Source organism: Rutilus rutilus, assembly GCF_951802725.1.
Source record: "Rutilus rutilus genome assembly, chromosome: 16".
Classification (NCBI taxonomy): domain Eukaryota; kingdom Metazoa; phylum Chordata; class Actinopteri; order Cypriniformes; family Leuciscidae; genus Rutilus; species Rutilus rutilus.
In genome coordinates, this window is record NC_140224.1 from 7,631,352 (window position 1) to 7,654,270 (window position 22,919).

The window sequence follows — 22,919 nt, forward strand, 5'->3', positions numbered from 1 at the left end:
TCTATCTATCTATCTATCTATCTATCTATCTATCTATCTATCTGTCTATCTATCTATCCATCTATCCATCCATCTATCCATCTATCCGTCCGTCCATCCATCCATCCATCCATCCATCCGTCCGTCCGTCTATTTGTCTGTCTGTCTATCTATCCATCCATCCATCCATCCGTCTGTCCGTCCATCTATCTGTCTGTTTGTCTATATCTATCTATCTATCTGTCTGTCTATCGTTTATCTATCTCTCTATCTGTCTATCTATCGTTTATTTATCTCGTTTGTCTGTCTGTCTGTCTATCTATCTATCTATCTATCTATCTGTCTGTCTGTCTGTCTGTCTGTCTGTTTGTCTATATCTATCTATCTGTCTGTCTGTCTGTCTATCGTTTATCTATCTATCTGTCTATCTATCTATCTATCTATCTGTTTGTCTGTCTGTCTATCGTTTGTCTATCTATCTGTCTGTCTGTCTATTGTTTGTCTATCTATCTATCTGTCTGTCTATCGTTTATCTATCTATCTGTCTATCTATTGTTTGTCTGTCTGTCTGTCTGCCTGTCTGTCTGCCTGTCTGTCTATCTATATCTACCCATCTATCTATCTGTCTGTCTTTCTATCTATCTGTCTGTTTGTCTGTTTGTCTATCGTTTGTCTATCTATCTATATATCTATCTGTCTATCTGTCTGTCTGTCTGTCTGTCTGTCTGTCTGTCTATCTATCTATATATATATCTGTCTATCGTATCTATCTATCTACCTATCTATCTATCTATCTATCTATCTATCTATCTATCTATCTATCTATCTATCTATCTATCTATCTATCTATCTATCTATCTATCTATCTATCTATCTATCTATCTATCTATCTATCTATCTATCTATCATTGGTCTCTCTGTCGGACAGTCTACAAATAATTTATTTCATTCTTTTTTGCCCTATTACCCCCAAGAATTGCATAACTAACAAACCAATCCATCCATGCTAACTAGTGAATATTTAGCATCTGGCACACACTATATCATAGCTATCATGTGACTGTGCTGCAGGACAGGGGAACTGATACCACAACATATGAAGTGCCATCTGTAACCTGCTGCAGGACCACTTCAACTAACCCACAGTCAACACACTGGCAAGATGATGCCCAGGCCCTTCAAGCTCACATAAGTGGATGAATCTGTCCTTCTCTTTGTGTCTTTCTCAAACACACACACACACACAAATGCTAGGTGAAACACAAGCTTCCAGCTTAAGAGAACTGTCATGCTGGCCTTTTATTTCGTCCCCCAGGATGCATCTGTCAGTCGGGCCGCACTTGCGCTGTGCTGGCGGTAATGCGGTTGCATCAGCAATTCTGATGCAAATTTGCACTGTGCGCTCTGCCCTCCCCGCGGATATCATGCAATTTAGCTTGATGAATCTGCCACAGGATGGTGTGCCTTTTGTCATCTTTTCACATTCTAATGCACTGTTGTTCAAAAATAGGAAGTTGCTCAAAATGTAGCAGTGAAAAATACAGCATATATATTCCGATGGCCCAAAATATATTAGGAAAATATTTTGCTAGCATAAATTTATATATATATATTAGTAATATATCTCAATTTCTTAAATGTTCAATGTTTTACATAAAATATTAGATTAGATTTATATTTGTATAAATGTATTTTTTTTAAATGTTGCAAATAATTATATACACATACATATATAATATATACAGTTATATACAGATGACTAGCTATTCATTTAATAGCAATTTCTAGACCGCACAGATCTATTCTTGAGCTACATTGCTCACCCCTCGTGAATTTATTCCCAGACCGCATTAAAATCCATTGCAACTTAAAGTGCTAACTGCCCTATGCATTAAACGTCAACACAGATGGCCGGTTCTCGGTCAAACCACGGGGCGTATTAGCATCTTCACTGGGGGGAGCAGTGGAGAGCAAGAAAGTTACAAAAATAAATGAGATTTATGAGCAATTGGCATGATGGTTATTACACATTCCTGCGTCAGTATGAGTGGATCCACTCTCAGTCATAACCTCCCCCCCCCCTTCTCCTTGCCCCGGACTATGGCATGTCTAAATGAGGATGAAATCCAGCACAGGGAAGACACACTAAGTAAACGTTGAGGGGCCGGATCGGATGACGACGCATCTGTTGTTCAGCGGCGACTGTTAATTTGGATGTCTATAAATCCCACTCGTAGTGTCCCGTTCCACACCCCCTGTCCCAGGAGCTTGTGCCAAGACTGACCCCCCCCCCCCACACCCACACACACACTACGAGCGCCTGTGCCAGCAGCTTTCAGGAGGAGCGGTGCACTGCTGACGGATGCTGGCTAGATTAATAGACTCTTGGATAGGCTGTAGTCTCAGCTTTTTATATTTTTGTTCACAGGGCAGTCAGAAGTGAGCAGGTTGGGGTGACGGTGACCCGGGGTGCTCATCTTAGTAAGTGCAGGGGGTCGTTATTTTATTGAACCACGCACTTTTTCCATCCTTCACCGTCTGATTTATTTTCAGGAGGGTTTTACAAAGGCTTTCATGCTGAAGTGGGACAATGATGAAGTTAAGTTAAAGCTGTCACATGGCAGCAGGTCTAGTAGAACGAAGTGAGGCCTTTTAAGTGCTGATGTTTTTTTAAATGCAAATGAAAAGTTTCAATGAATCAAATTCATTTATGAAAAATATATTTAAAAAAAACATTGACATTTTATAATAAAAAAATTCTCACTACTATATTATTATTTGCAATGACATTTTATGTTTAGATTGATGTAAAATATTCTCACTAATTTATTATTAATAATAAGAATCATATTTATTTATCATTTACATTTCTAGTCCACATGTAAAGTACTAATATTTGTATTTGTTGTATTCATTTTAATCTACTATTTTGCAATCACTGTATTTCATTCATGAGAATTGGGGGAGGGTGTACTTTATTGTCGTGAAAATCATGTAAAAAAATTCAGTTTTTAGCATTCAGTCAGTTGTATCACACACGTCAGCGTGTCTCTTTTTGGTGTGTTGCACATCGTATAGTTTGATATTTGATTTATAATATCTGTAGTAATGCCATTTTCCTCTTGCCCTTTAGGGAAAGATATTGGGGGTATATCCATTAAGATATTACATTATCTAATATGATGTCATGACAGGAAGGGGTTAAGTGATTCTGCTGGACTGGTTGTATTGACTGCTTGTATATTGCTGCATGTGTGTGTTTCTGGTTCAGTTAAACCCTACATAATGGAGACAAAAGATGGCAATATCCAAAATCCTTGTTCTTGTGGGGACATTTTCTGATCCCCATGATGAATACAGCTTATAAATCATACAGAATTATGTTTTTTGAATGCTGAAGGTTTTCTGTGATGGGTAGGTTTGTGTGTGACTGTGTGACTATTGTCCTGGTATGAGTAATACCTCACAGTAACACTAGAGGGCAACTGGCTGTCACTGAGATGACTCCTGCATGATGTATATAAATATTTATGTATCATCACAAATCTCCAGTACTGGCGATATTCTTACATCTAATCGTTTTAATAACACAGTTTGCTCTCAAAAGAGTTTTTATCATTTAACTATGCCACATTGTGATTTTACCTATATAAAAAAAGTCAGGCTGACAGAAAGGATTGACAGGAATGTGTAGACAAAATGAAAGAGAGAGAGAGGGAAGCAAAATGACGTTGGATTATTTTTAGGCAGAGATCAAATGGCTGTTAGTCAGGCGTTCATAACAGAAGTTGAGGCAGCATATTAGCATATTGAGAGCAGAATAAAAGCAGAAGAGCAGATTAATGCTGCTAAGAACTTACTGTACAGAAGCAGAGCAAAAGAGCTTGATTAAGTTATATTAGATTAGTCTTGTTTTATTTGATCATTGTGGTTACATCGCTATCTTGCTGTTGGTGTTTTCTAAGGCAAGCGCCATTACTATGTGCTACAACATATCAATACCATATTGATTAGTGGGCGATATTAAAGTTTTTTTTTTTTTTTTTATTGTATTGGGCAGTATTTAATTGCATGTTTTAATATTTAGATTAACTTTGCCCTCATCTAACGCTCACTAACACTAATAATTTAATAACACTGTTGAATGTAATCTTTAGCTTATCTCGAAATTAATATCCTTTTTCATGTACATTATAATGTTGTGATGCAGAAATTCACTTCTGGCATTTAAAATGGATCCTTTTAATTTGTAGTGTTTATTTTATGTTTAGACAAAATAGTAAAGAATTTGAAGATTTTAATAATAATTTGTACTATTTTATGTAGTAACGTGTAACTACGTCACCTTAAAATAAAATGTTACCCAATTTGGTTTAGGGTTAGTCGCATGTAATTATGCATAATTTACAGTTATTACTATAGGAACTACATGTAGGACACTGTAAAATAAGAATATATTGCTCATAGTATATGTTAACTAATGCATTAACTAATTTAAACAAATGAAACATTATTGTAAAGTGTTACCTAATTGTAGGCTTTAACTGTAATGTGTAACTTGTCCAACACCATTTGTTGTATGAACATGAGTTATACCTCAAATCATGCAACATGTTGAGGAGTGGCTGTTCTAACGAATCAAAGTTGGGTTAGATTGTCACCTTCAAAAGAATAATAATAATTTAAAATAATTAAAGAAGGGACCCAAGCCATATATACATAGGGAGTGTCATAGAATATCATATGGCGACTTTGGCAGTTCGAAGTTCATTGTGAAGTTGTGAGGATTGTGAGATGAATAACACATGAGGGGGATTTGGATCTGGAGTGTGTGTCGAGAGATCAAGCTGATGCAGCATTCTCCCACAACCGCACATGACATAACACCACACACTCCAGCACAAACGGCCAGATAAATAAATAACAAACACACTGTATGCAGCGTCCTCCGGCATATGCGCAGCTTTCAGTGATGTGCTGTGACTGTGCCACTTGCTCTCTCTTGAATTAGCATCTGACCTTGGTGTGTGTGCGTCATGTACGCACGCGCTCACGCCGCATTCCCCCCCGCGAGGGGACGCGCAGTGACATTGACTCATTGTTTGGTCCAATCTGTTTGCACTGTAAAAAAAAAAAGAAAAAAGGCCTCGCAGAAGTCGCACTGCTGCTGCTGATTCAGAGACTTGTGCTCAACACTATCAGCGATTAAAAGATAGAAGTGGAAGTGTTGCTGCTTCGGTGGGGGATTTGGGAGCGCGCAGCATTATTTAATGAGGGCGATATCATTTATTCATCGTGTATGTTTTGCTCCTTCTGCACCTCACAGTGCCATCTGCTGTATAGCGCTGTATTAAATCACACCGAGCAGAGGAATTCTGTCAGGCCGTGAGAGAGGAAAAATAAAAGGTCTTCACATATAGAGTGGTTTACTGCGACAAAATGATCACAAGTCATTCGTTTTCTTTTTGAGAACAGTTTAAAGCTCAAGTGTTCAAGATTAAAAATAAGAATAATTGTTTCAAACAGGTTTCCAAAAAATGCAACCCATCTGCCACGTCACATGGCATTTAATATGCCTCACGCGATTGGCCCAAAAACTGCCTATCGGCCAAGATTGTGTGGATTCTTTTTTGTCACAGTTATCAGTCTATATGTTGGATGTAATATTGGATATGCCTGAATCCATTTGTAGCATTTGTTTTTACTGATATTTGGCAGTTTTATATTATCAGCATTGGCCGAGAAATGTCAAAACCAGCATTTATTTTGACAGCAACAGGACTTTTATTTTGACAGCACTAAAAATGCCATCACCTGAATGCAGATGCGAGCGTAATCTTTAAATCTTTGATATCAGACTATGCTATGTTATATCCAGTTTTCTGCTATGTTGTATTAATGTCACATGTCAATGTGTACTGTATGTAAAATCAGCGTTACGTGATCTTTTTTTTTTTTTTTTGACTAATTCCCAGTGCGCACAAATTTACCAAATTACTGAGTGCACTGTTGGTTACAGTGTTTACTTCCTTCTTATTTATGTAACTTATTTTTTTTTTGTGAAAAATACTGTAATAGGATTACAAAATCAAGAAGTTGCTAAAGCATCAATAAATCAATCAATAAATAAGTTTTTTTTACATATTGATTGATTTTACAGTTTGTTCTTTCTAATTTAATAAATCTAAATTTAATTCCAGCAATTGTTATGCACGTTATTTAATTTAAATAATGTAATATCATATATATATATATATATATATATCAGCTTTATATCAGCTAATGGTCACCTTGCTCTCTAAAATATTGTTTCGGCTATTAAAAAAATCCATACAAGTCAAGCTCTAAATAGTATAGAATTTTAATTTTGGCCATTTATCTCTGGATCCAAGCTCTGGATTATTGATGAATGTGTCTATCATATATGTGCTCATATAATCCATTTACCTCGCTGGTGTTATGAATGGAACTGAAGCTGGATGATGATGAAAACATGGGTGGGATTAGACTGGCGTACAGCCCCTCCGTCTTCATGCATAATTAAACCAGCGAGTTTCCTAGCAGCATAGTTGATCAGGTGGACGTGTGCCAGGTGGTCATGTGATGAGCGTGACCTTTCAGCAAGATGCAACATCATCACTCTAGCTGTTCTAGCAGTCAGATACCATTGAGATAATATGTTTTCTTTCCCCCCCATTTTCAGCTTATTTTTAGTTAAAGTTTAGTCATTTTGTTTTGTCATTTTTATTAATGTTTATTTTCTACATGTCTATATAGTTTTTTATTATTTTTATTTCAGTTTTAGTTATTTTAGTACATCAAGTTAAACTAAATATACATGAGAAATATTGCCTTGTCAACTAGCTAAAATAAATTTTTAGTTAACTAATAACCCTGATGAACACAAGTCAATTCAAAACTGTAAAATACTAATTAGTCATGTGACTGCATAATCCTTGCTGTTTTGTATTTGTAAAGATAACATATCAAATTTGACCCTATTTACTTTCTATAATGTGTTTTACTGTAAATGATCCAAAGATATATCTTTTTTTAATTTCCTGTAAATATGGATTTTCTGAATCAAAACTTCATTCGTTTATTCACGATGAATGAATGTAATTAGTTTATTCATTATTAATGTAACCACAGCCATGTGAGCAGGTAAATATAATATTAAACAGAGTTAAACATTTTTCCATCTAATAAAATGCTTGAAAATAGCAAGTAAAATAAAATAAAATCTAATCCTTACATAAAATGATATTATAAACGATGCAATAATATAATTTAATATTATTATGTTTTTGAGTTTTTTTATTTATTTATGGTAGTTGTAAATGTACTGTACAAAGATTTGAGCCATGGAATGTGAGGGTGAATATTTTCCCACACTGTTGTGTGTGTGTGTGTGCGCGCAGGGGTGTGGGTCTGACTTTGATTGAGACTCAGATTCAGTTCATTTAATTTGGCTTCCTCTGAAACTTCCATCCACCGCAAATGTTTCAGGTCAAAACTCTGGAGAATCCGCAGATATGCTTCAAACGTATTTGCTCAAAGGAAAAAGCATGACCACAGGAATGCACAAGCAGATATTTGATCTGCGAGAGACCCCATAGTGCTCTGTAATGACTTTGGAAGAAGGTAGAGAAGCCCAGCTCGGCTTCAAAGCTCTGGCCACCCTTCAGCCCCCAGCACCAGGGTAAATGACCTGTTAAAATCCACAGAGGGAAAGTGCAGAGATTACTGGAAACAAAAGCAACTGAGTTGCTGTAATGAGCTTTTGATGTTTGTGACAATGGGAGCCATCAGTTTGGGGGGAAACAAGAAAAGAAGGCATATTAAGAAGAGGTCTGCTGTTCCTTTGGATAATTGGAGGAGCTTTGGTTTGCAGGACAGTGACACAACTTCCTCATTATGGGTGTATTTAAAAGCATTTGGATAATATTACACATTGGCTTATTTAATGTAAATGGTGTACGGTCACATGGAAAATACTCACTGACAAAGCTATTGTATATATATATATATATATATATATATATTCTAACTACAAATTCTAACATTCTTCTTCTGGCTAAGTAGAACACTTAACAGCCAATTATCTCACACTGGCCAAATATTGGCAGATTCTTAGGCCAGGCTGATATATCTGCAATCTTGTCCCCATATTGTGTGCTAGAATAAGGGAGAGAGAGAGAGAGAGACCACAGTTGTTTTGTCTCATCAGCAGGTTCAGGAATCAGGAATTTGAGAGGGAAATCCATGGAATTCTGTGGAATGGATTTAAAGCGGTCATGGAATGGATTTTTTATTATTATTATTATTATTATTTTAATATGTTCCTTGAAGTTCAGTTATAATGTTAATTAAAGCCCCACTATGTAGGATTTCCGTTTTGGTCAAACAACGACCCCTAGAGTCGCTGTGGACTACTTGTATTTAACGTTACTGTCGTAAATACCACTCACGCAGAGCAGTCTCTTCACTCACGGCCTGATTCCCTCCCCCCTGTATACCGGTCCCCGTTCAGTCGGATAGAAGCTGTAACGAGTGGAAATAAGGCGTTGCCCCTTTAAGAGCTGCGCGCGCCCTGTTTAACTTTCGGCAGTCTGTATTGTATGTGCGCCTCGAACACCCCGTAAGCGGGTTGTTTCTGTTTGACGCTCATTCTTGTCCTATTTTTGTCTATCAAGTAATGCTGTGGACGGTAGAACATGTGACAGACAGTTACACGAGTTCGATTGGGGAATAAACACAACGCGTTACAAATCGTCGGACATCGAACAAGCACAGCTAGCCTCCGAAGATGTCTACTAATCCATCAACAAGAACGCCAGGTGCTTGTCCGAGTGATATACAATATAAGCAATATACTTACAAGTCCAACAGCATGTGAGGACGTGTTGGGGGAAGTGAGGTAGCCTATGCTGTAAAGCAGTCGAATTTTGTAGTTCTTTTTGTGCGCGGGTGTTACTACCCGAACCCCGAAGTTTAAAAGTACGATTAAAAACTATACAAACCCCGTCAGGCTATGGCAGACGTGTCATTCAACCTATTTTAAGTCGATGTACCATCACAAGGATTTTGGAAATATATTATGAAGGTTGAAAAGTTACTTAGTGTTACTTTAAAAAAAATATTATTTTCAACCCTCATTCAGAGGGACAGATTCTCTGTCTGAAATGATCGGTTTTTAAAGGGGCGGCTCCTTGTCAGTAAACGGTCACTGTTATGATTGGCTAGGAAACAGTTTCAACGCTCACTCGCTATTGCACTCGAGTAACACCGTGTCCTAACCAGCGGGATGCGATAAGATTCCAGCGACAGATTATTTGTCTGTCCACTCAGACGCGACGCGACTACGAGATGCGTCAAAATCAATCAAAATCCACAGCCAATCAGAACAGCGTGTGGGCGGAGTCTCGCGGCAAGTGCACACTGCACAGCACCAGAGAGTAATCTTGACGGCATTCGCAAGAAAATGGATAAGTAGGCTACATAATCAGATTCACTAATATTACACCAATTTAAACATTAAAAATACATAGGCTACTGAGTTACTAAAACAATCTTTGTCAAAGAATACACTAGTTTGTTCACAGTTTCTAAATGAAGTTCTGGGTAAAAAATTCCCTCTCAGAAAGTCCCTGCTCACAAGGTAGTACTTTTTCAAAAGTTCAGGAACTTGGGCGCTGAACATGCTGATTGGTTGACTCCAGTATTTTATTTCAACCACCATTTTTAAAAGTCTGTTGCGGTGTGTGCCGTAAGAGTTGTTTGCTATTTGAATCAACAGTGGATTTAAAAAAAATACAACCGATGGACCGACTACGATGAGAACTGGAAAGTGGCGTGCAGTCCTGTGTTACTGGACTAATTTGCCTAATCTTCAGGTACTTTAGACCGCGATGGAAACGCAGACAGAAACAGGTCTGGGGAAAAAAGTTCCTGGGACAAACTGGTCCCAGTAATTTCGGTGGAAACGTGGCTTTATTAGTACACTGTAAAAAATTCCATCTATCTTAAGTTAAGTACAATCAACTTGGTTGTGCAAGCCATTTAAACTTAAATTATATTAAACTAACTTTTAAAAAAAAGAGTTGAATCTTGTATATCTTATAAAAAAAGTTTCAATGTGCTTAAATTATTTTGATGGATTAATGTAAAAATATAGCGATCAGATCATTTTGTGTAGCTGATACAATAAATAATTTGTGTAATTTATTGATTTTCAATTTGGATCATGTGATGAAAATTCAGCTTTGTCATCACAGAAATAAATTAAATTTGAAAACATATTAAAATAGAAAACGGTTATATAAAATGTGTAATAATATTTGACAACATTACTGTTTTTGCTTATTTTTGATCACATAAATGCAACCTTGGTGAGCATCAAAAACATAAAAAAAATCTTACTGACCCCACATTTTTGAACCGTAGTGTTTATAATAAACATTAAATTAACCAATAAATTGTATTTATATTATGGAAGTCTGAAAAATGAGAATGGAGTGCTCATATTGGAGAGCTCAACACGGGATTGCAAGCGTGAAGTAAAGGAGCTAATGTACTCCAGCAATCATGAGTAATACATTACTCACATGGCTGGAATTCAAATGATTGTGATGTGGGGTGGAAGCTAAAAGGGAAAGAATTGGCAAATACGAATGCAGAGTGAATTAGTCTAAGGAACAAAGGAAAAGTGACATTTAAGAGAGAAGCGGCCTCATTTCCTCAATAAACGTAAGCCTTTCCTCTGCCTAGCCCACGGATGCCTGCGCAAATGTGTTTGTCATGGCCACAGCAGCCAAGTAAACAACCTGCCTGTTGCCAAGGTGATAAAAAAGGCTTCTTACATAAATGTTTATTTATGAACAAATGGACTCATTTGATGCGCCGTTTCTCTGACCCCAATGCTGCATGCGCCAAATTTGATGAAAAAAGGCGGCGTGTTGAGAAAAGAACCCAAAAATAAAATTAAATAAGCTCTTCTCCAGCTGATTAGGTAATGCTTTCTTTTCTTTTCCCAGAGCAGATCATGTTGCCAGTCTGAGCTTTGTTGGAAGATCAAGTGTAGCGTTGTGGCCGCAGCGTTGGGCCTTGTGTAACCTTGACAATGATTTAATCATCAGCGCACATGGAATGCAGTGCCAGCTGACCGCACTGAACCTGCGCTCGAGAGCACCTGTCCTGGTGTCTGAAGCTCCTCCTGCCTCTCGTTGCTCGGAGTTTGAACTCTTGCTTGTGGTTGTCATTTTCCAGCTGGATGCTGGTGATGCTTCGACGGCGTTCATCAGGTGCACAATGGGCTTTTAGAAACGTCTGGAAATGTGAAACATTTGATTTTTCTCTGGCCCGAAAGACCGTTCACTCGGTCATCACTAGGGGTGGGCGATATAACAGATGACTTGATCAGCAGGTAGAAATGTGTCAACCCGGTAGAGTTACACATGGTTATGCATATCATATGTGACTGTTTTTGCAAGCATTTTTCAGCCTCGCCAGTTTAAACATTCAAGCGATTTAAACCATTCAAGCTCAATACATTTTTTAAAATAAAGGTTGTTTATTGAAGAACTTTAACATCCATGGAAGCTTTCCATTGCACAAAAGGTTCTTTATAGTGGAAACAAAGGTTATTTTGATGTTCTTCACACTAAGAAAAATGGTTCTTTGAAGGACTATTCACTATAAGGTTCTTTGGGGAACCAAAAATGGTTCTTCTACGGCGTCGCTGCGAAAACCCCATTTTGGAACGTTTATTTTTAAGAGTGAAGTTGCGAAAGAAACGTAATTAGTCAGACGGTTTTCTGTGCATATATGGTTAAACGAATGCTCTTAAATGGTCAAACGCGCACACAATTATGTATAAAGGACCGTTTTGGTGAGTATTCACGTAAACAGAGTTGGTTATGTCTTGGCAGTGGTGCCAAATCCTGGGCAAATTCCAATCGGTAGTGAGCATCCCTATGCCCTACTCACTCCGAAGGGCAGAGCTCTTGAAGTAGGGAGCATGAAATGAATCGTGAGGATTCACTATCCTGGGTCACATGACCATAAACGATTAAATTACTTCCTTGCAGTGACCATCGCATGTTCCCTTCACTAACGGACTTGTGGAAGGGCCCTTTTGTGAAGGGATTCAGTTGTTCACTTTCATTTGGAACGTCCCTACAAATGGCGTCTTTTGGAATTTGGAATTCCCCCCCTGTTCCTGGGGATGAAGAGAAGTGAAGTGGCACATGCCCCATAGGGGTAAGTTGTGCCATGTCAAACAGAAAGTTGAGTTATTAGGGAATATGTGAAACAACATTAGTGAGTGAATTTTTCCAAATAATGACAGAATATTCATTCTACTTCTTTAAGGCTGACCCGGTTGCACCCACCTCAATTTTCGCTGTTATTTTGAGCTGTGATGACGACGTATTATGGATTTTATTCATTTGCCCTTCAGGCTTTGTTTGAGTTTTCCGCTTGTTGACACATCCTGTCATTCCGTGAATTGCTTTACCATTAGCATGTGTATTATCTAACAAATTCTGCTTGGAGGCCGATATAATAATGAGAATGATTTGGAACTGATGACCAAGAATGCCTGTAACAATGATGGACAGCATTTTGACCTTGTCTCAGGATTATTAAGTCCTGAGTGCCATTCAATGTAAAAAAAAATATCCAGAATGAAGAAGGATGAAATATAATTTAAAGCAATGTAAGTCACTGGAATGGCTCCAGGGATCACTTGTCAAGCAACCAATTGGTGGAACAATGTTGGCTGTAGTGTATGTGTGTCCGCCACAGACATGGCTTATCCATTGTCATGTTTCCCTATTTGTGCTATAGTGCAGTGAGCAGATGTCAGGGGTCTTTATGGGCTGTGGGTGCTTATGGCTGACATTGGCGGCTCTAACTGGTCTTCTGCTGTCCACAGCTCCCAACCTGAAGGGCCGGCCCCGGAAGAAGAAGCTCTCCATCTCCCAGCGGCGAGACTCGCAGGGGCAGAGCGGTACTGCCAAGGAGCCCAATGGCGTGGAGGGCAAGTCTCTTTTCAAGGTACTGAAATTGTGAAGATAATTATTTTCATATTATGACTCATATTTAGGCTCCCCGAGTGCCAAACTTTCAACTATCAGCATAAGGTCTGGTCCACTTCGCAGAAGAAGTAATCCCCATTTAGACAAGAAGAGACTGTCTGAGCATCATGCACAGCGGTTTCTGGGAAAGTTTGTGCAGAAAATATTAAAGAAGTCAGTAGACACTGGGCCATTTCAGAAAATCATACAATGGCTAGTATTTTAAATGTATATACAGTGCTTAACAAATTTATTAGACTACCTGTCATCATAAAGAGAAAACACAAATATTTTAGGAATCTGTCAAAAACTCGTTTAAAACTAAAAGAAATATTGTCATTTATTAGGCAAATAATAAACTGAAACAACTAAATAGTCTTTATTCACACATAATAACCAAAAAAACTTAATATTTTGTATGGCTTCCTTTTGCCTTGATAACAGCTTGCATTCTTGCTGGCATTGTTTTTATGTACAGTATGTTTCCACAGTCTCTGTTGGTATTGACTTACAAATAATTTTTAGTTGTTCCCAAAGATCTATCTCTGAATCCACTAAATCCCAAATTTGTTCAATAGGATTCAAGTCCAGACTTTGACTTGGCCAACTGTAACTAAAGTGAATATTATATATATATATAGTGATCCAAATATTTAAAAAAAGGAAATCCTAAACCCTAATCCAGTTTTAGATAAATTATACAGTAACAAATGTATTTTCATATATTAAATTGATAGTATATAATACTTATTAAATAAAGTAAAATGAATACAAAATTAAAGTAATATACGTAATACCATAAAAAATGTGTAATTATTATTTTTAACCATAAAAATGAAAAATAAAATAAAAAATATATAAAATAATAATAAAGGTAAAAAAATAAACAAGCCTTGATATTTTCAGCTTCTAATATCATTCAGTGTAGATGCAGATCATTTCAACACATGAGCAGTGGTATTGTTCAGTACACTGGTCACAGAAATATAGGCCATCCTTCATTTTCTGCATGTCTTTCAATAAAAAAATAAAAAAATAAAAAAAACTTTTTTGAGTTTTTTTTAGCTCAGTCTTTTGTTTTTTTGAGTTAGTTCGTTTTAAGATATAGCTCAGTCTCAGTTTCAATCCATCAATCTGAAGTACTTCCCTCCTTTTCCTGTTGTTTGGCATTTAATGTTACTGTTACTTCAGATTCCCATGTTTGACTAATGGGCTACAATTGTTTTTCTTCTTGTTAGTTTATCAACCTTTGCCCTTGCATGTCATTTCCTGTCCATTCTCCTGCCAGCATGAGGGCAGTGTTTTATGGTCATCCTCATCTGGATGAATATTTGTTCAGCAAAACAGCAGCTAATTCACTCCAGCTTTGTTGAAAACCTTAAAACATGCAGTGATCTAAACCGGCCCTGACTCTGTTTTTTTAAGATGGGATCTAATGTGGCTCTATAGGTCATCTGCATGATTGTTTATATCATTGCAAAATGTAAACTGTGTTATCGCACAGCTCTATATACAAATGGATATATATATAATATCCAACTTTATGTGCATACATGCAGTACACTCACATACAGCAACGGTGCTTTATAGCTAATCTAACTGTCTGATTTGTTTGTTTTTTCACAAAATTTAACTATATTATCGCCCAGCTCTTTATGTAAAGTTGGATATATAGGCCTAAGTATGTCCAACTTTATCTCCATACATACATATATATATATATATATATATATATAATTCACATAGCATTAACTGCTTGATCGCTTTTATCTTGGCAAAATGTAAACCATATTATTGCCCAGCTCTAAGCTGCTAAATGGCATGAAGATACTAAGATATTATAAATGAAGATATTAATGCATTAAGATATTATAAACATTAGCACCATGATTTTCTGTAAAGCTGCTTTGAAACAATAATGTATTGTGAAAAATGCTATACAAATAAATTTGACTTGACCCCTTTACCCAGGATTACCCTGGGGTGTAAATATTTGGCGTGCAAAAAAAACCCCAAAATATATATATATATATTTCAGGCAGAGTCATTTGACCTCAGTAATATAAATAAATAGTAAAAACAAAGGGTTTTGTTCTGTAATAGCTCTCACATGATAGAGAACATGCACACATATACATCAAAAACCCATGTTATACTGCTTCCAGTGAGTGTTTAATTCATGTCAACGTAACCTAATGCTTCAGCGTTTCATTCTTTGACTTTTTTTTGTATTCGTTCACATATTCCACTGGCCTTGATAACTCCTTTTGGAAAATAAATGCTCTTGATTACCGGGAACAGATGGTTAAACAGACGTGTGTGGGCCAGCGATGACTGTAGTATGTGACAGCATGGTGAGGCCTGAAACTGTAAAACTGACTCCAGAACAGTTCTCAGACACTCACTCCTGGGTCAGAACAGCTATTTCAAGAGTTTGAAAGTTCGTCGTGGTATTTAGAAAATGCACAGGATTTCTTACAGAACTGAAAACAATCAGTGTGTAAACCAGTGGTTCTCAGTTGGTCACAGGTTCTGATTTTTTCTTTAAAACAATTTGGGGAGGGGGAAAAAAATCACTTTGATGTGTATTTTGGCTTGTTTTTAGTGCCATTCGAAGGTTTGGGATCAGAACGTGGTTTTTGTTTTGTTTTGTTTTTAGAAAATAATACTTTTATTCAGGAAGAATGCATTGCATTGATCAAAAGTTACAGTAAAGACTTACATTGTTACAAAATATTTCTCTATCAAATAAATCAAATGAGTCCTGAAATTTCTTTATCACGTATTCCACAAAAATATTTATCAGCACAATTGTTTTCAGCATCACTCATAACACACACACGTGTATGTGTATATATATATATATATATATATATATATATATATAAAATGTGTGTCTGTGTATGTGTGTATTGTAATAATATTACTGTTTTACTGTATTTTTGATCAAATAAATACAGCCTTGGTAAGCATACAAGAAAAATCTTACCAACCCCAAATGGTAGTGCAAATCAAAATCTTGAATTAAGTTTTTTTTTTTTTTTTTTTTTTTTTTATGAAGTTTTCTGCAGACATATAAAGGGTGTTACAACAGATGTAAAATGAAACAAGGTGTCTGAAAGAAAAAGAAAATCAACAGAACAGTTCCACACAGCAATATACACCCCCACCCCGCCCCTAAGGCGTAGCACCCGTAGCACTCACAAGTAGATAATAAAAAACTAAATAAATAGTAAATACAAGACGAGAAAGTACGTAAAAAAAAATAAAAATAATAATAAGACAGTAGACAAAAGAAGAAAAGTCTCCCCCCTCCCCACAGAAGTCTAATCAGGAGGTCTTGACAACCCGATAAGGCCTTCAATAGTAGTTAGTACAGGGCTCCAAGTTTTATGAAATGATCTCAGCAAACCTTTAAGAGAGTGTCTAATTTTTTCAAGGTGGATGCATTGCAATACCTCTCTTATCCAATTGTCATGTAATGGAGGAGAAGCATGCTACCATTTAAGGAGGATTGCACGCCTGGCCAGCAAAGTAGTAAAGGCAATGACGCAGTGCGCTGTAGCTGGTATACATGTGATTGGGGAAAGGCCGAACAGGACAGTCAAGGAATTTGGGACAATAGTGTAATTGAGGGCCTGTGAGAGAGTTCTGGAAATGTCGGACCAATAGTCTGATAGCACCGGGCATGACCAGAACATGTGAAGATGATCGGCTGGGGATTGTCTGCATCTGTTACAGGCATCACTTCTGTTAGGAAACAATTTAGCCAGTCTGGCATTAGTGAAATGAGCTCTATGAAGCACTTTACATTGTATTAGGGCATGTCTTGCACAAATAGATGAAGAGTGAACTAAACTGAGAATGTTTTTTCCACTGGTCATCGGAAATGTCAATGCCCAAATCATGCTTCCAGGTTAGCTTAAGGGAGTCAATCGGAGAAGGGGTTAATGAGATTATTTTACCATAAATGGTTGAAATCAGTCGTCTTTGACCAGAGTCGAAGGTGAGAATTGAATCAATTTCTTCTGATTCGGGTGGACGATTGGGAAAATGGGGAAATAGCTTTTGAATAAAGTGCCTCACTTGAAAAAAACGAAAAAGATGACTATTAGGAAGGATAAATTTAGCTGATAAAGAAGAGAAAGAGGATTTCGGTTTCATGCAGGTTGTTTAAGTTTATTTATTTTTAAGCATAAATCTAACAATAATTAGTGGTGTTCGCAAAAAGCAAAAACAGTAAGTGATGACAACTTATCTTGTTTTAAGAATTTTTCATAATGTTACTGGAAAACAAGAAAAAAAGATGAATTCAAAACCACTGATTCAATCTCTCTGAGAGCCACTGTTGTACATTAATAGATGCATTATCTTTTGATAATTTAATATTTATTTGATGCAGTAGATCTGATGTTATCCACCTAGACAGACCAGGCTTGCTTTTCAATGTTCTTAAATATTTATTTTTGCTATGTGACGTTTAGATGAAGGTGGACTCAAAATCAGGACTGCCCAAGCCCAGAAACAACAATAGTGGCAGCAGTTGGAAAAAAGCGGCGTCCGAGGACAAACCGAAGGTTGAAGGAGGTGAGGAGTGCCGCACAGATGAGCAGGCCTTCCTGGTGGCGCTGTATAAGTACATGAAAGAGAGGAAAACTCCCATTGAGAGGATACCGTACCTGGGATTCAAACAGAGTGAGTACAGATTCTTAACCAGCTCTGAAGATCTCAAGTGCTAGCTTTATCATCAACCTCAGAGCCAAATTGAAAAAAATGTGTGTGCCATTTACGGTCACTAGTTCAAGGGGAAATTGATGCTATTTCAAAAAGTCAAGAATGCTCGAAGTGTCTGTTTCCAAAAGAAAAACGTACCCTCATAAGGGTCATTCCAAACCTGATCTTCTTTCGTGAAACACAAAAGGATATCTTAGAATGTCTGAACTTTTGTTTTTGCATACAAGATGGATGGTGATTTATACAGATTTATACAGTTTACTGAAGCTTTCAGATCTCATTTGCAGTCATGTGGCATGCGAGAACTGATGGCATTTGCTGTTTATAATGCTAATTTTATGTCATAGAGGGAAAAAACTATATGGTTTTGAAAGCCTTTAGGGTGTGAGAAAATGTCTTTTAGATTATGTGTCCTTCCAGTTCACACGAAACACCTTGCAGTGTTCGCAGTGGCCCAAAACAGAAAAAAAAACGGTGTAATTTATATTTCAAAGTTGCAAAGTAGGTCAACACAACTTAAAAAACATATAAATACAATTATTCCCAGGCAGCTCTGCGGATCGCTTTAATGTAACATATCCAGCTCTGACCTCTAGTACACAGTGTGAATAAACAAGTAGCTTAACGCTCAACTCGAATAAAGTATGCAAGCAATCTGTTGCTATTTAAATGCAGACAGCAGAGATTTTATTATTCATAATCTTTCCCCTTGACTTTCAACACTGTTGTCAGTCAAAAACATTACATTTCCGCATAGAGATATATGCACATGCCACATCCAGGCTGAATCTCGATGTATTCATGACTACGCATATCACTAAATAATAGCTCTGTTCAAAAACCTAGTCAGCTGCCTAAAACACACAATTATCCTGACTTCTAAAATCCCAGAATGCATTGCGCATTCAATGAAAAATAACACAAAAACATTTAAGGTAGCAGATAGAGTCAAGAGAAATATCACTTAGTACCAATGAATACTGCAAATATTAATTAAAAATAGCTCAGGATGATGTATTATATATTATCTGTGCTTGAGTGTTGCATCATTAGCTTAGCGACATGCTAACACTAATCTCCATTGGAGTAAACTTCAAGCGCTATTTGTGGGGTTTCATTTCAATTATCTTGGTGCCAGCAAGGCACCTTATTACGTTATGGAATAAATCTGTTGACTGACTGAAAGCCTATTATTTGAGTTTTATATAGAAGGATCATTTTCTGTCATCCATGATCAAATAGGGACATATTTGACCTACGTCAAGATGCACACACGAGTGTAGGAGTCTCTGCGTGAGCCGGAGAGCAGAAGAGACGTACTCTGCCATGTTCTTACTCACACTACAGATGCTCGTCATTAGGCTATAAACCTTTTTTTACCCTCATATATTGTGACACATACTTTTTGTGGAGGGTGATTCATACTTCTATGAAAGCAATGAATCAGGCATCAGTTTTCTGTCTTAAAAGTGTTTGAGACAAATTAAACATTCCATCTGACAAATAATGTGTTGAAGCGTTAATAAATAGCTTTGTGTCATCTCAAGCTGAATTAAAGGAATAGTTCTCCCCAAAAACGTATCTTATTCTTCTGATAAATCTGTCATTAATAAACACAATCGCACATACACAGAGTACATGAAATATAAAAACAAATTAATTGGTTTTCGCACATCAAGCAAGCACTTTTAAGCTTCCGCAATACCATATTTGATGTGCTCTATGTATGTGTTGATCAATGCTTATAAATGAATAATAGCCTAAATTGTCTCTTTATAAGACTTTAAACTGCTTGATTCATATGCAGTTATCTCATTATGAAATTTTTGATGTGTGCAAGTTCTTGATGGACAAAAGTCTCTCAGGTTTCATAAAAAAAAAATCTTCATTTATGTTTCAAAGATGAACGAACATCTTTTGGTTTGGAATGAGGATGAATAAATGATGACAGAATTTTCAATAGCTAACCCTTTAATACATTTTAAGAGATGTTGGGAGATAATTATGCCTTCAGAAAGGTAACAAGAGTTGATTTTAACAGGGTTGACAGCTCTACAGAAAAAAAAAAAATATGGTAACAGGGTTACTGTATACTGTGCAAAATCTAAACATATATAGAGAGACATAACAAAGACAAAAATCGCATAAAGAAAGGAAATACCAGTGGTAAGAGAACCTAAAATGGTTTTTCGATACTAATATTTTGAATTTAGGGGTATAAACGATGCAAAGTTATCCCTTTAAGGGGAACTGCCCCAGTGACAAGCTCTTTTTTTGCAAAAAAAAAAAAAGTGTACTTTTGCTGATGTATCAAAGTGCCAGAGAGCAGCTCTCGGCTGTAAGTTTAATGTCATTCAGCTGACTTAAAAACAACTCGCCCCGTAACACGACAGTCCATCAGAAGTAGCTATTGGGAGGAGGCAAAAATCAATATGGCCCGATATGAGGACAGAAAAACACCGCTCTCACTCTGACGAATGCCGTGGCTTTGTGTTCGCGGCGATTGAATCTTGATTGATTAGTCCGCCAGCAGCAAAGTCTCTCATTAATTTCTGCTGTGCCTTATTCATAAATGTGGCACAGCTCTGCTTCATTAAACTGACACAAATTTATTTAGTTTTCATTCTCGCTCACTCTCCCCTGCTTAGCATTAGCATTCATGTGATGAAAATTAAATGACAGGGAATGGATTGTCGACAAGCATTTCAAGTTTTTTATTTGATGTTCGATTGAATTGAAGAGGGTGTAAAAATTCAGAATGGAATGCTAGCGTACTTTATACTGCACAGTATACACTATATATGCAGTCTACTATTATGTAAAAGTTGATATTGGAAAAGTAGGCATTATTATATATACTACATAACATTTTTATATGTACTATATAGCAAATCTCAAATGCGTAATTTTTTATATCATTGCAAAATATAATAATAATATCTGCTAAATGAGACTATATAAGGCATGAAGATATTAAGATATTACAAACATTAACATCAGGATTTTCTGTAAAGCTGCTTTGAAACTGTGTATTGTGAAAAGCGTTATATAAATAAAATTGACTTGCCTATTATGCAGGAATGTTACATAGACGCCACATGACCTCATTATTTTTGCCTGTGAGTGGCATCCAATTATCATCTACAAAATGGAACAATATTTTGCCCTTTTTAATTTAATTTAGTGTAAAAATGTTGGCCAGTCTGATCAAATAATGAGTCAAATGGGATGTATAATTACTTCCAGTCCAACGACCACACTGGAAATGCATTGTGGGATACATCAGTGCTGAATAATGCACATTTTTGCATATAGTAGAACAGCCGGGTGTTCCGCGTATGGGGGAATTCTCATACACTGCTGATGCCATATAAGAATAGTATAGTAGTATGTTATTCCGAATACGGCCTATACGAACATTTCCTTCTGCTCTCCTGTGGAACTAATCGTCATCCTTGTTATCCTTCTTACAGTAAACCTTTGGACTATGTTTCAAGCGGCTCAGAAACTGGGAGGATACGAGGTGGTGAGTGTTTACACAATTTGTTTGAAATCCAGTGCCTTTGGCAGCACGCTTTTTCCTTTGGCTCTGAAAAAAAAAAGAGTTTAGTTTTTTTCCAGCCTGCCATGTAATGTGTGTTTACTAAACTCTGGCCTGGATGCGGAACTCTCTCACATCCAAATTTGGCCAGAGCGCTCGCAGTTGTTATAAAATCTACAAGTGGAAAACACGTGTAACCCTTTTGCGGTGGAGGAAATTGGTTGGGGCCTGTTCACTACCCATGTTGAGGCTCTTAGGGGACCATTATTGTGCAACAAGCGAACTGCACAATAAAGGGAATTCGCTTGGCAGCTTATCTGACATCTGCTCTGCTAAAATATGGTGAAAACATTAAAGTCCCTTCTTTGTGACCAGCTATTCAATATTTGCAGCGGCTCTGTACTCATTCATCAACTCTGAAGTTATTTAGATTAAAAGCAAACAGGAAGTCACTTCTCGCTCCTTTGCTCTTTTTATCCGACGTATCGATACGGCTTCCCGTTTTTTTTAAGCGAACTGTCATTCTTTTTTTGTCCTTTGGCTGCCTGGATTCTCTTTGCCACAGAATGCTTGGCTTTAAATGCAACTGACATCTGTAATAAAAATCATTGTGCAGGAGGAGTCATGATGTCATTGGAAACATTTATTTTGCACAAAAAGATCTTCTCCTGGGGTTGAACTGTACTTTAATACGGTTTTAATACCGCAACTGTACTCCAGACCTAAAACCTGCCTCGTACACAACGGCGATGTGAAAACAAACAGCAGTCAAGGGCTATTATGACTGAGGGAGTTTAGAGAAGGCAGCAGAGGCCATAGGGGCGATTCTGTTCTCATGCTGTCAAAACTGCAAGCGCTTCATTAAACGCCTTAGGAGACAGCAGATGCCCTACTCAGCGAGTCAAGTTACCGAAGGAAAGTACAGCTCATGGTCAACGATATTTTAATTGAAGTGTTTCTGCAATCGAATGGATTGTAGCGATTAGGTCTCCGTGGACGTTGGGTCACACTGTATTCTGGAACACTCTGAGAATATTGTTCTTATTTGTGTTGTAACTAGTCTGTGGTGAATATATTGGCCCGGGCGACTAAATCACACATGCATTAATTCCCCAGCACTTGATGCATGTGGTTTTCCACGGAATGCATTTTATTGAGAGAGTCAGCCATTAGCTGAGGGAAACGGCCATTAAAAATCTTTTAACCCTCGTGCACTGAATGCACTAAAGGTCTCTCATGAATATTAATCGCTGTGTATGTGAATTATGTTAATCTGGTGCGCGTTTTCTTTTTTTCTCTTTAGTTAAGAGTACGCATACATCAATTTCATTTCCAAAACTCAATATCTAATGACCTTGCATGGGACATCATGCGCTCAGTGTCATTTATTATATAAAGCTTACGGGATCTGTTTAATATGCATCAAGTGGCCTTCTTATTTTCATCACTCAACAAGAAAGAAAGCCCAGAATACATGTTGAATGCATGAATAGTGGAATGCTAATGTCTTGTGTTTATTTCATTTCTGCTCCATGTTCATCCATTACATGAACGTCTTTGTCTCTCATAATGGACTCCCCCTTCCC

The 22,919-nt window shown here is 37.1% G+C and overlaps 1 protein-coding gene across 1 annotated transcript in view; it reads left to right on the plus strand.

The window, feature by feature from the left end:
• arid5b (AT-rich interaction domain 5B) overlaps positions 1 to 22,919 on the plus strand; it is a 108,357-nt gene that overhangs the window by 58,883 nt on the left and 26,555 nt on the right. Inside the window, exons 5-7 of the mRNA XM_084434013.1 lie at positions 12,917 to 13,038; positions 17,543 to 17,753; positions 21,266 to 21,318. Coding sequence (XP_084290139.1) covers positions 12,917 to 13,038; positions 17,543 to 17,753; positions 21,266 to 21,318 — 386 coding nt within the window. The remainder of the gene's footprint in view (positions 1 to 12,916; positions 13,039 to 17,542; positions 17,754 to 21,265; positions 21,319 to 22,919) is intronic.